Raw genomic sequence first — 14,902 nt, 5'->3', positions numbered from 1 at the left:
GTGCGCTACGTATAAATATGTGTGTGGAATGGTCGAAGTGGAAATTTTGAAGTGGGGGTATGGGAATTTGGAAGTACCTTCTTGCCAAATTTGGCGGCTCTGAGTGCCACGGTGTGCCCGCAATGCAACAGACACGCACACACACTCTTCAACTTATTATATAGATCACCTAAAAGTATCAAAGGGGGACCGCAGCAGGAATCTCCGATCCCTGCTGCCATCCCCCCTGCACCTCCGCCAGCCGCATCCCCTATAGGTTTCTATGGGGGATGCGAAGCTGCCCGATGTATTAACATCAGGCAGCCCGGCTTCGCATCCCTGGGCTATCGCCATTCTGGGATACCGGTAGCCCATTGTAGCCTATGGCTGCGGGATCGCACTGCCGAGCGGGGCTGTGCGGTCAGAGGTGTCGGCGGGGTCAGCGCATTACCGTGCATGCGCAGACCCCCCGGCTCCCGGGTCAGGGCTTCACAGGGATGGGCTTCTTTCGGAGCTCTGTCCCTGCGCCCTTCTAATAATACATCCAGGCGGTATTTCACAATACCGCAATGCGGTGTCCGGTGATGTCACCGCGCCGGCATCGCTCTAGGTTGATAAATGCGCCCCTTGGTAACAATATTCTTATAACTATTATTAAATAAAATTCATGCTACAATCGCTATGTTGGGCGGTTGGGTGGTGAGTCGTGATTTTAACTTGGAACTTTCCGGTGTTTCGTCTAAAGGAGATAATCTTGACCTTGGATGAAGTGGTCAATCCTTTGGATTAGGTCAAAGGGTTGTAGATTTGAGATGATGTCCAACTTCATTCCATACATTAGGTTCAAAAAGTTCTATAATGCTGTTTTTATGCTCTTCAACCAGGGAATTTAAAATAGAGGTCCCATTTGGTGTGAAAGGATTTATTTGAGAAATGGTTGTACATCTGAGGTCAAAATATAATAGTTGCGTAAACTTTAGTCTCAGTTCTAGAATTGTAGGAGCAGATTTTTTTTAAACCAGTGGATTAAGATCAGATTTTTCGCCAATGTAAAAACTTTTGTCAGGAATGGTATGAGCTGGGAAGGTGAAGTGCCTAGATAGCAGACATGTTTCTGGTAGTGGTTTGACCGATAGGTTCAAGGTGGTGTTCAGGAAGTCAGTAATTTTGAACCAAAATCGATGTATTTTAAAACAGTCCAAAAAACAATGCGTTGCGTTTGTTATAGGTCACTTGGGGCATTTCTCCAATTCAGTTGGTACCCTGTTTTTAATTTTAAAAAGGAACAAAAGATAAAAAATGATTACAAACCAAAACATAATCAGAGCACAAGTAACAATAAGCACTATAAATATCAGTACACAATACTGGGGGAGAGTGGAACTCGTCTCCAATAGTAATTACACAACTAGCAGGAATAGAGCTGCTGGTAGAGATGAACTACTACGAGGAATTCAGAAATAAATGGCCGCTGAGCAGGTGAAGGTTGTCATTGAAGTGCAGAGAAAAGGGAAGAGCTTACAGTCTAGGGGAGAAAGGAAACGGACATTACGTGAGGTGTGCGCATGTTGAAGGGATCCTGAGAGCAGGAAGTAAGCAAGGTAAGCATGAATGATGTTGGAGGTAGGAGTGAGCGTCCGGGTGACATGTTTGTTTCCGTGTGTTCGCTGAGATTCAGATAGTATGAAGGAGCTCTTTTCAGTGAAGGGTGGCCGCATGGGCATAATCTTGGATTTGATTATGAGATGCAATAACCATTGGCCGACCTGAGAAGGTGGGAGAGAGTATGTAAGGACATGAGGTTTGAGATGTAGAGAGCAGTAGAGTTAGAGGAGGCCTTGTATGTAAGGGTGAGGAGTTTGAAGAGTATTCTGTGGAATAGGAGCCAGGGCAGTTTCTGTTGGATGTGGAACGGTGGTAGTGGAAGTTAAGTCTAGCCGTAGTATTGAGAACAGATTGGAGGGGTCTCATGTATTTTTATAGTGTTTTCGGCAATCCTCACCAAAAACATTCCACCCTTGCCACAGAAACCCCTCGCCGCTCGCAGTGTGTCCCCCCTACCCCCCGCCCCACTTACTATTGTATTTTGATTATGTTTGGTTGCGCCTAACGGGTCTCCGCCGCATACGGAACCCCGCTGCTCACTGGTCAGGTTCTCTATGAGACACGGTAACAGTGACCGCCACAAGGGCAGGTAACGGAGACGCTCTCCACACCCTGCACCGTGGAATAATTCCAGATATCAGTCTCAAGCCTCTCTGTAAAATTATTTGAGCGCACATCCTGAACCCGATCCCACAGTGGATCTTATTTTCTAGGGTTATTAATAGGTCGCAATCATTTACAATTATTTTCTGTGTAAATATCAAGTTTATCGATCCATATCAGTGATTGGTGTAACAGTTGCGCTGTCAGGGATTCCGTATCATACGAATAATAGGACTTGGCAGTCAGCCTCCCTGCAGCACAGATTGAGTTGATACGTGTGAACCCGATCTCATGGTAGATCTTATTTAAGGGTTACACATGTAGTACAACTGTTCTTGAATTTAACAGCAACTTCCAAGTGGGGTTCTCCGTGGTGCATACACACCAGGAGACATATGTAATAAAATTTCCAATTGTTATTTGTACTACAATTCCGGGGCACACTGCATGAGGAATTCTTCCTCTTTTAAATCACTATTTGTGTGTATCTGTATGTTAGTGTGTTTTTATGTTCACAACCTTTTAAACATCCTTTATTAAAAGTTACATTTTATTGTACATTTCTTTCCAAGGTGCACTATATTGGACATTCTGTGCTTTCCCTTTCTCTGTATGCTCAAAATTTATGTCCCATGGTAGCACACACTTACAGGTTTACTCAAGTGAATCCCACACAAAATAACCTATAGAAGGGTCCACCTGAATTAAAACAATACCATACTTCCCTGTGCGACTGGTACAAACCCTTGCTCTGTTTATACCCTCGCCGATGCCATTAATTACCGCCCAATGACTGGATTTTTATCTGCAAAACTGTTTTCTTTCAGTATAAATGTGTGCAGTACTTGTACACTACGGATTAGAGAGACCTTTAAACATACAATATATACTGTACTAAAGAAGTGATGTTAATGATTTAAATATTATCAATAAATGCAGCGTATTGTGTGCTTTATAAAAATATCTATAAATAAAGCTTCACCTGATCATTTTTTTTATTTGTTTTGTCCTTCTAGATTTAAAGATACCAGGCAAGATGACATCTGGCTTGTAGATGTAAGTCTGATATATATTTCTCATCTTAAATTTGCTGGATTATTTGAACACTTCTAATGGTATTTTATTAAAAACTAGTTACCAGCCTGTCCAAATGATGGATCACATTACAGTAATGTCGGCGGCTGTGCAAAACCGAATTTAGCAACACTTAAATCGCTCCGTTATTCGCAATTGAGTGGTCACCGGCATCCAGAACACTTTAATTCTCCCCATAAAGATTATATAGTATAATATGAGTAAATATCTAAAAATAAGTACTGCTACAGATGTGCTAAAACAAGATAAACAGTTTTAGTAAATCAATTCCTGGAAACATAGAATTTGACGGCAGAATAACTACATAATGTTACCTTACAGCCTATTTGATATTTTGTTCTTTGTAAGGATATCCTTATGTCTATCCCATGCATGTTTTTATTGTTCTGCTGGGCCTGATTTAGAGCTGATCGAACAGCTTTTAATTCACTTAGCGGGCGTTTATCAATGAACTGCACATGTGTATTGGCTGAAATGCATGTGTGGCTGCCCGTTCGCAAGGTGATTGACAAGGAGTGGGTGTGTAGGGGTGGTAACCGATCGTTTTTTGGGAGTACCAAGAAAATCACAGGGCTTGCTGAAAAAAATGGTGAGAGTGTCAGAGAAAAAGCAGGTGTGCCATAGCCTGTTAGGGGAGGGTGTGTGATATCAGTAGCAGCCCAGATATACCGTTTTTTGATTGCAGCGGCAGAGTAAGTCTAGGGCTACATTGGCAGCTGCGATGAATGGTGCCCACTGTAAAAATTATTTGATGGTGATTGGCTTCCGACGCGATTTGACATATTGACTGGGGTGCGAACAGATGTGCAGCTGTACGCATCAATTTGCGAGGCATTCACATTCATTTGCACGGCGGGATTTCACTGGAGCCAGGTGGAGGCTAAACTGATTGCTGGCCGTACGAATTTGCGTCCATGCTATCAGGCCTGAATCAGGTCCAATGTCTTTGCTACTACTACCTCCAATGGGAGGCTATTCCACTACTCTTTCTATAAAGTAATTTTTACTCAAATTTCCCCTGAACCTACCTACCTTTTTGTCTGACCAGCAATTCACTGGGAGCTGAATCAGATATCAGCCTTCATCTGCCCAACACTGACAGGGGTGAAGGAAGCAGCAGAATTCATCCTACAGGTTTTAGTGAGAACCCAGGAGAAAGTACACAGCCAACAACCAGACACCAAGGAACCAGGTTTCTGACCTCACACTACTCCTTTGCTACTCCTTAATATAAGGACATGCATACGCGTATCGCTCACTTCCGCTCCACTCCTAAGTACTGTGTTTATTTGAAATTGAGCATTGGGGGTACTCCCAAAGGGGTGTGGGAGAAAAAAAAAAGTTGGGAACCGCTGTTCTGATAGTCTTATTTGAAGAACGTTTCCCTCCAGGTCCTTGTTAAAGCCCTTGATGTATTTTAAAGTTTCTTTCTCTTTCGTCCATTCTGGTGACACAGCTCAACCATGGGATGTAGGAGGGTCCGCAGGAGCAAAGCGCCTATGCGGACTTCTTTGAGAGGCAGGCTCCTCCCTTCTGCATCCCAGCCTTCACCAGTGCGATTTAGGTGCCCACCCGAGTGGGCTGCAGCCGTTTTTGAGAGTAGCTAGGTATTTTTTATTTTATTAATTCACTAGTTATTGCAGGTTTTCCAGTGTGTGACTTAAACAGGAAATTCAGACACACGGAGAGCGCAGCAGGTGCTGTCTGATCCCTCTGCACAGCGCTTCAGCCTCCCTTGCTGAGCGGTTTCCGGGGGCGTCCTGAACCGGCTCCCTGCTTAGGGGGGGATCTTCGGGGAAGGGCCGACCGTGACGGCCATCTTAAAGGGGTTTATAGGCTGAAATCCTGTCAAGGAGTTGAAGCCTATTACAGGAGCGTAGCTGGACGCTTCCATGTGGTCCCAGAAGGAGGGGAGACACTGGAGGTGAGGAGAAACACCGGTGGGAGCGGCTGAAAGGGGAAAAGGCGCCAATAGGCTTCTTTCGCCGCTGAAGCAGGAACTTCGTCTCTTCCTGCTCTCTGTTTTGGCTCCCTTTCTCACCATACTGCTGAGCTGAAGGAGGATTTCATTGCAGTGCAGAGGGAAGTTTCTCCTGGGCATCGCTGTCCCTGCCTGACATTGTGCACTGTGTGGTGTCATGACAGAAAAGTGAAGTACTGCTGCTCTGTGGGAGGGAGCGCCGGCCATGTTAATTAACTTCAGATTTTGTGGTGTTAAGTTAACCAGTGAACAGATGGATCAGGGGGATTTGTGCCCCTCATGTGAGTCTGTGCCCAGTGGGGCTCAAGCCCAGAGGTCTGAGCAGTCTGAACCTGCATGGGCGGCTGCGTTGGAGAGGTCTATGAATGCTTTGGTTAAGGATTTGAATAGGCAGAGAGATGACCTGGTAAAATCTCCTGGCCCCCTCTAAACCCTCTGTTGGCTCTATTATCCCTTCTCAGGTTGACCCAGCGTTGTTGCAGGTCATGCAGGACACTGCGCAGAGTGTTCATAAAATTAATGTGTTTATGGAGGAATTAGCCAAAACCTCTGAGGTTACTTCACCCAGACATTCCTTATCTACACCTCCCCTGTTGAACTTAGATTCAGATGAGGAGGGTGTGTGCACGGAGGATGTTTTTGGGACCAGAAGGAAGAGGTTGAAGCTTCTGTCCCTGGTATTGAGGATTTGATCCTGGCAGTGAAGCAGACTTTAAATCTTTCAGAAGAGGATAAAGTACCTGTTCATTGTGTTTTTAAGAAGATTTGCAGAGATTCTGTGACATTTCCCTCGCATGAGGGCATGATTTCCTTACTGGGGGAAGCATGGAAAACGCCTGACCAAGAGGCTTCTCATGCCTAAAAGGTTTGCTAACATGTACCATATGCCAGAGGAACATGTGAAATTATGGGAGAAAATCCCTTTAGTGGATGCGCCTGTGGCCAGGCTGTCTAAATCCACGGCTTTACCTGTTCAGGGGGGTGCTGGATTTAAAGACCCGGTGGACAAGAAAATTGAAGGATGCCTTAAAGCGGTGTTTGAGGGAGTGGGATTTACCCTACGTCCTATTATTGCCTCTGCCTTAGGTAATCAGCTTCAGCCTGACTCTGAGGCCTTTGCATTGGCTGAAAGGCTTCGGTGTGCGGCAGAGTATGTATGTGAGGCTGGGGAAGAAGGCGCCAAGATGACGTCAAAGGTGTCGGCCAATTCTGTGACAGCAAGAAGAGCTCTCTGGCTTAAAGGTGCCCGTACGCTGCTGCGACGTCTCGCAGCAGTAATCGGACACCCGATACCCTGCAAGCCGCCGGGACCTTCCCGGCGGCAGGAAAGCATGCGATCAGTTGTGATGGATGGCATGTGTCCCTGCTTTCCGCCTGCCTCGCCGCCTGGAGGGAGGTCCCAGAACGGATGGTCGGACGGCCAGCCGGTCCGACCACCTGGTCAGGTCCAATGCACACGGGACTGCGCATCGGACCCGACTGCATGTCAGGGAAAGGCGGTTTGGTCCAATTTAATGGGTTGCAATCGGCCGAAATCGGACCAAATTGTCTCAGTGTATGGGCACATTAAGGCTTGGGAATCCGACAGTGAATCTAAGAAATCTCTTGAGGTATTGGCTTTTAAGGAAGAACTGCTTTTTGGGACAGAACGCGAGTCCATTATAAAGCAGGCCACGGGGGGAAAGAGCACCTTCCTTCCTACCACGTCAAAGCACTCAGTATCTAATTTGGGGCTTTTAAGCCGTCCTTTCATTCCTCCTTTTGAGGGGGCGTGTCTAACAGAGGACAGACAGGAAGAGGAACATTTCCAGCCAGTAAGGGAAGGGCACCTAGATCTCGGTTCAGGGCCTTTTTCAAAGAAGCACCCATCCAAAAGTGAGGATAAGTCCTCTGCATGATGGGGCAGAAACTCCCCATTCTGGGCTCAGAGTGGGGGGGTCGCCTCCTGCAGTTTTGGGACCAGTGGAACATCTCCACCACGGACCTTTGGGTTCTTTCCATCATTTCACAGGGTTAGAGAATAAATCTCAGGGGGCCCCCCCAAAGAGGTTTCTTCCAACACCCTTACCGCAGGAAGCTCGGCTGAGGAAAGCTCTCTTGGGGGCGGCAACGTCCCTTCTCGATAAGGGATTGGTGGTCCCGGTACCTCAGAAAGAAAGAAGGGATTCTATTCCATTCTTTTCTTGGTCCTCAAACCAGATGGGTCCTTCAGACCCATTCTAAAATTGAAGTCTTTAAATCTGCTTCTATGGGTGGACCATTTTCGCATGAAGTCTCTTCGATCAGTGCTGTTACGCATAGAGTCGGGAAAATTTCTAGCATCAGTGGACATCCAGGATGCTTATCTACATGTGCCTATCTGCAAGGAGCATCAGTCCTTACTGTGTTTTGTGAGAGATTCATTTACAGTTCCAGGCCCTTCCTTTTGGTGGGATGCGGTCATTTGGTCGACACCATTAGGTCGACATGGTTCTAGGTGGAAAGGTCATTAGTTTGACAGAGTCTAGGTCGACAGTCAAAAGGTCGACATGTCGTTTTTCACTGTTTTGAGCCAACATGTGCCGACAGGCTGTATTTCATGCCCTACCATCCACTAGGGCGTGGTGGGAGAATAAAATAGTGTGCCAAGCACAGCGAGCGATGCGGTGCACTTTAAACTGTGTTCATGTCGACTGTGTTGACATTTAGGTAAAAAAAGGGAAAAACCCCATGTCGACCTTTTTGACTGTCGACCTAGACATTGTCGAACTAATGACCTGTCAGCATAGACCCATGTCGACCTTTTCCCATGTCAACCTAATGATGACCATCATGCTGTAGACCAAATGATCCCAACCCCTTTTGGCCTGGCCACAGCACCGAGGGTATTCACAAAAGTGATGGCAGTTATGGCAGCGGGCCCTCAGACTATGGACTGTTTCTACACCTGGACCTAGCTCGTTTAAATTTGACGGCTTGGCTTTTGAAACCTCCCTATTAAGGAAGAAGGGTTTTTCAGAAGCTGTTATCCAGACCATGCTCAGGGCTCGCAAGTCTGTTTCAGCTGCAAATTATCATTGTGGCTGGAAAATCTATATCAGGTGGTGTGAGCGTCAGAAGGTACACACCTCTAGGTACAAGGTCTCTAGACTGTTATAATTTCTCCAAGATGGATTTTCAGCAGGGCTTAGCCTACAGTCTTTATAGCCTTATCCATTTTCATTCAGAAAGGGTAGCCCTGTTACCTGAAGTACAGACCTTTTTACAGGGAGTCATGTGACTTAAACCCCCATGTAGGCAGCCGATGGCACCTTGGGACCTGTCTTTGGTTTTGTCATATTACAAAATCCTCCTTTTGAGCCTTTAAGGTCGGCTGATCTTACATTTCTGTCTTGGAAACTTAACTTTTTGTTGGCTATAGCCTCGGTTAGACGAGTGTTGGAATTGGAGGCCTTGTCTTGCAAGTCTCCGTTTCTGATTTTCCATGAGGACAGGGCTGTGCTTCATACAGTACCTACATTTCTACCTGAGGTAGTGTCAAGTTTCCATTTAAACCAGGAGATTGTGCTCCCAGTGTTTTGCCCTCCTGTGGAGGCCAGAAATAGGGACAAGTTGAAGAAGCTGGATGTTGTTTGCGCCTTGCACATGTACATTGAAAGAGTAAAGGATATTCACAAAACTGATTTGCTTTTGGTACTCTATGAAGTACATAAGAGAGGGTGGCCTGCTTCCAAGCAGACCATTGCAGATGGTTACGGTCAGTATTTGCCTTTACTAAGGTAATTCCTTCAGATAAATGCCCATACCACCAGGTCAGTTACTTCCTCTTGGGCTGTGCTTCACGGAGCTACAGCAGAGCAGTTGGGCATGCTGCCACCTGGTCCTCTGTTCATACCTTTACCAAATTCTATAGGTTCCATAAGTTCACATTGGAGGTTGCTTCATTTTGCAAGCAGTGATGAGAACTGTAAGCCTGAGAGTACTCTCCCAAAGGACCGGCTCTTGAATGTCCCATGGTTGAGCTGTGTCACCAGGATGGACAAAAGAGAAAAGGGGATTTTTGTAAGAACTTACCATTCAAATCTCTTTTTCTGAGTCCATCCGGATGACACAGCGATCTCTCCCTTACGCTCAGTAAGTTTATACCGTTCATGTGTTGTCATGTTATTGGTTCATTTGATTGTGCATATAATATGTTCAGGCGCTTTACTGAGTAATGTATCCTAGTGTGCTTTAGAAGTTGGACTGCTGGGATGCAGAAGGGAGGAGCCTGCCTCTCAAAGAAGTCAGCATAGGTGCCTTGCTCCTGCGGGCCCTCCTACATCCCATGGTTGAGCTGTGTCACCGGGATGGACTTTCCGGGTAAGTTGTGTAATGTAGGCCATGTACCATTTTAGTTGCCCTTCTTTGTACTGTCTCTAATGTATTGATTATCCTTATGAAGATATGGCTTCCAGAACTAAACACAGTATTTTATAAAAGGTTGTACCAATGACCTTATACAGTGGCATTATTATTTTTTCTTTCTGATTCCTTTCCCTATGCAACCAAATATCTGACTTGCCTTCTTCTTCACTTTGTTACATTGATTACTTTCCTTTAATTAACCATTAATTAACTAGAAATTGTAACTCCTAGATCCCTGTCCTCCTTAGTTGTTTTTAATGTAGTGCCATTGATACTATTTATCATCTTTTAATTTTTGAGACCCAAGTGCATACTTTAGCATTTTTTTTTTTTACATTAAACTGTGACTGCCATGCCCTTGACCATTCCTCTAGTTTACCTAGATCATCAGTTATTTGTTTAATCCCTCCTGGTGTGTCTACCCTGTTGCATACCTTTGTGTCATTTGTAAAATGCATACTTTCCTTTCAATACCATTTGAAATGTCACCAATAAAGAAATGAAAACGTACTGGCCAAGGGCCCAAATCAGACCTGCATGCTCGCCTGTGAATTTGCAGCCTGAACGATTATCATATGACCGCAAAGAACGGTATGCTAGCCTTTGCTGTCGTTACACAAGGTGATTGACGCCCTGCGACCATTTGGGGGCGGTGCCCCAGAAAACGCAGGTGGCCATTGGCAGTGAGAGTCACTGCCGTCTTCAGCAGCCTCCTTCTTTCCCGCAGTCATGATTAAGTCTAGTCTTACTCAGCACTTGCGAACAGGGGGGAATCCATTCCATGAGGGAGTGAGTACAAATATATTTCTCCCTGTACACACGGCTGCAAAAGCATTCACAGCCATGCACATGGGTGGGATTTCACTTGCGTGAGGTGGCGTTAACCTGATCGCTGTGGTCCAAACACTTGCAGCCCACGGATCAGGTCTGAATCGGGCCACAAATACCTGGGGTACTCCACTGGTAACATTACCGTCCTGTGAATAGATTACTACAACCCTGTTTTCTATAATGCAACCAAGATCTTATCCATTCAACCATCTGAGTATGCAATCCCATGCTTTAAGTTTTATTCCAAAGTCTGCGATGTGGGACAGTGTCGAAAGTCTAGATAAGCTATTTCTATGGCGCCTATTTTATCTATTACTTTAGTCACCCAGTTAAAAAAAAACTTAAGGTTGCTTTGACAAGAAATCCCTTGACTAATTCCATTCGGTTTGGGATCTTGTAATTTGCTGGATTTTATATAATCTACAAATCTTTTAAGAGTGTTTCCATTAATTTCCCTACAAATGATGTAAGGCTCACTGGTTGGTAGTTGCTCACGTCTTCCTTGCTTACACTTTTGTGCAGTGGTATGACATTTGCTCTTTTTCAGTACTCTGGAATTACTGCTGTAGCTAGTGATTGATAGAATAATTCTATTAATGGTGCTACCAGCACCCCTTTTAATCCTGTAGCTCTCTCCATATCCTTGGATGCATTCCCTCTGGTCCCATTGATTTATCCACTTCTGCTTTTGAGAGTTGTGTTAGGACCTTCTCCTCTGTAGATGGGCTTATTTAATTTTTCTGAATATCCCTGCAACTGTGGCCCCCTCCTCTTTCTTTCAGTAGTGAATACTGAGCAGAAATAATTCACTATAAAATCTGAACAAACATTTTGAAAATATATACATATAACAATAAATTGCAATCTGTGTCTGAAGATGATTCTACTGGTTAATAAAATGATCTAAATAGAACATTAAATAATGTTACAATGGATCAGGTAATGAAAACCTATCCTGCCACTATTCCCGATGGGAGGAAATAGCAGCGGGGCCCTATTCAGTGCTGTCTTCCCTGGCAGCTTTGAACAGGGATCTTGGCAGAACATGCCCAACTTCACAGGCAGTCATGTGCGTTCTGCCGGGAATTGACAAGTTCCCGGCCGCAGCTCGACAATTACAGTCCGCATCTCATGACCCACGCTCCCTTTTCGGCACTCGGAAGGCGCAACATTGAATCCCGGCCTGCCTATTCAGTGTCGAGCCGGCCGAGAACAGGACAGTGTCACGGCTGTTGGGCCAGCCCGACAGTCGTGACCCTGCATTGAATATTCCCATAGAAGGCAGATAGTGTGCATATGGAAAGTGCTAGAAGTTCTTGAAAGGTGTTCTAAATGATAAAAAAATGAATTAACAGAAGTTAAAACATGTTGTGGCATAAAGCAAGTCTAACAGTTTAATATTAATGAACATGGAATATATAGAAAGATAGATAGTAAACAGAAGCAGCACTCAGGCCACTCCCGTGCCACATAATTAAAAATTGGGCATTGAAACGTTGCCACTGACTAAAGCTATCTGCGGTTAAATGTGCCCAGCCTGCTGGTTGGAGATGCAAACAAGGTTCTCATTGATGGACACTCATGTTGCTGAATGCATTAGGACTATTTCTAAACATCAGCTGGAGGTGCAGTTGAATTCCTGGATCTTTGTGACCAGTTGCCGGCTGTGACACTATGGATCAGGATATGAACTGTTAATAGGCACAAATGCACGGGGTCAGTCCTAAATAGAGGCACAAATGGCCTTATTCTGGTTCACTCTCAAAGGCAAATTCCTTCTCAAATGGACAAAACCATGTGCACGGCAGGTGGGGCAGATATAAGGTGTGCATAGAGATTTACACTGCTCAAAAAAATAAAGGGAACACTAATATAACACCTAGATCTGAATGAATGAAATATTTTTATTAAATACTTTGTTATTTACATAGTCGAATGTGCTGACAACAAAATCACACAAAAATTATCAATGGAAATCCAATGTATTACCCCTGGAGGTCTGAATTTGGAGCCCACCTCAATATTAAAGTGAAAAAACACACTACAGGCTGATCCAACTTTGATGTAATGTCCTTAAAACAAGTCAAAATGAGGCTCAGTAGTGTGTGTGGCCTCCACGTACCTGTATGACCTCCCTACAATGCCTGGGCATGCTCCTGATGAGGTGCCGGATGGTCTCCTGAGGGATCTCCTCACAGACCTGGACTAAAGCATCCGCCAACTCCTGGACAGTCTGTGGTGCAATGTGGCATTGCTGGATGGAGCCGAGACATGATGTCCTAGATGTGCTCAATTGAATTTAGGGCTGGGGAACGGGCGTGCCAGGCCATAGCATCAATGCCTTCGTCTTGCAGGAACTGCGGACACATTCCAGCCACATGAGGTCTAGCATTGTCTTGTATTAGGAGAAACCCAGGGCCAACCACACCAGCATATGGTCTCACAAGGGGTCTGAGGATCTCATCTCGGTACCTAATGGCAGTCAGGCTACCTCTGGTGAGCACATGGAGGGCTGTGCGGCCCCCCAAAGAAATTCCACCCCACACCATTACTGACCCACTGCCAAAACATTCATTCTGAAGGATGTTGCAGGCAGCAGAATGTTCTCCTTGGCATTTCCAGACTATGTCACGTGCTCAATGTGAACCTGCTTTCATCTGTGAAGAGCACAGGGTGCCAGTGGCGAATTTACCAATCTTGGTGTTCTCTGGCAAATGCTAAACGTCCTGCACGGTGTCGGGCTGTAAACATAACCCCCACCTGTGGACGACGGTCCCTCATACCACCCTCATGGAGTCTGTTTCTGACCATTTGAGTAGACACATGCACATTTGTGGCCTGCTGGTGGTCATTTTGCAAGGCTCTGGCAGTGTTCCTCCTGTTTTTCCTTGCACAAAGGCAGAGGTAGCGTTGCTGCTGCTGGGTTGTTGCCCTCCTATGGCCTTCTCCATGTCTCCTGATGTACTGGCCTGTCTCCTGGTAGTGCCTCCATGCTCTGGACACTATGCTGACAGACACAGCAAACCTTCTTGCCACAGCACGCATTAATGTGCCATCCTGAATGAGCTGCACAACCTGAGCCACTTGTGGGGGTTGTTGACTCAGTCTCATGCTACCACTATAGTGAAAGCACTGCCAGCTTTCAAAAGTGACCAAAACATCAGCCAGAATGCATTGGAGCTGAGAAGTGGTCTGTGGTCACCACCTGCAGAACAACTCCTTTATTGGGGGGTGTCTTGCTAATTGCCTATAATTTCCACCTGTTGTCTATTCCATTTGCACAACAGCATGCAAAATTGATTATCAATCAGTGTTGCTTCCTAAGTGGACAGTTTGATTTCACAGAAGTGTGATTGACTTGGAGTTACATTGTGTTGTTTAAGTGTTCCCTTTATTTTTTTGACCAGTGTAGATTTGGGTGAGTTATTTTGTTTCTGTGCAGGGAAAATACTGACTGCTTTATTGCTACACTGCAATATAGATCTCACTTTGAAGAAAAACTCCACCCAAATCCAATTCTATGTGCACATGGTTTTGTCCATTTGAGAAGGAATTTGCCTCTGAGAGTGAACCAGAATAAGGCCCAAAGAGTAGAGAGGGTCAACATTAAGGGCATATTACCATCCAACTGGTTATCCATGGGCGAAGCTGCCGAAAGGTATGCTGTGCCACGATAAAAATTTGGCGGCATGACCTAATCGCGGGAGGCGTGGCCGTACCCCCTTAGCTGGAAAAAAATGAAAACCCTCTAAACCAGTCGTTATCATGTTATCATCCCCCCCCCACACACACACACATGTGCTGTGCTGACATGGTCTAGGTCGACAGTCAAAAGGTCAACATGGTGTTTTTTCGCAGTTTTCTTACCCGACTGTCGACATGGACACAGTATTAAGTGCACAGCGTCTCCTCGCATGGCTCGCTGCGCTCGGCACACTATTTTATTCTCCCACCACGCCCTAGTGCAGGCATTCCCAACCACGGTCCTCAAGGCACACCAACAGTGCAGGTTTAAGTGATATCCAGGCTTCAGCACAGATGGATTAAGCAGAATCCCTCAGATACTAATTAAGTCACCTTTGCTCAAGCCTGGATATCACTAAAACCTGTACTGTTGGTGTGCCTTGAGGACCGTGTTTGGGAATGCCTGCCCTTGTGGATGGTAGGGCATGAAATACCACCTGTCAGCACAAAAAGCAGTGAAAAACCCTGTGTTGACCTTTTGACTGTCGACCTAGACCATGTTGACCTAATGCTTATGTCGATGCTGCAGTATATTGACTTAGTGGTGTCAACCTAATGACTGTCGACCATATTTTGTCGACCAAGTGACCCTATCCCCATACGCTATAACTCAGTGACAGCGTGAAAGCTCATGCTGCTGCCTGGGAGGGAGGTGGGGGTTGGACCTGGGCCTTCAGC

General features: G+C 45.6%; 1 protein-coding gene across 1 annotated transcript in view; it reads left to right on the top strand.

Annotated features, from left to right (window-relative positions):
• The window catches only part of TMX3 (thioredoxin related transmembrane protein 3), a 111,975-nt gene that overhangs the window by 14,361 nt on the left and 82,712 nt on the right, over positions 1–14,902 (top strand). Inside the window, exon 3 of the mRNA XM_083187714.1 lies at positions 3,204–3,243. Coding sequence (XP_083043840.1) covers positions 3,204–3,243 — 40 coding nt within the window. The remainder of the gene's footprint in view (positions 1–3,203; positions 3,244–14,902) is intronic.

This window comes from Crinia signifera, chromosome 5 (genome assembly GCF_055691185.1).
Source record: "Crinia signifera chromosome 5, ASM5569118v1, whole genome shotgun sequence".
Lineage (NCBI taxonomy): Eukaryota > Metazoa > Chordata > Amphibia > Anura > Myobatrachidae > Crinia > Crinia signifera.
This window is presented reverse-complemented; position numbering and strand designations above follow the sequence as displayed.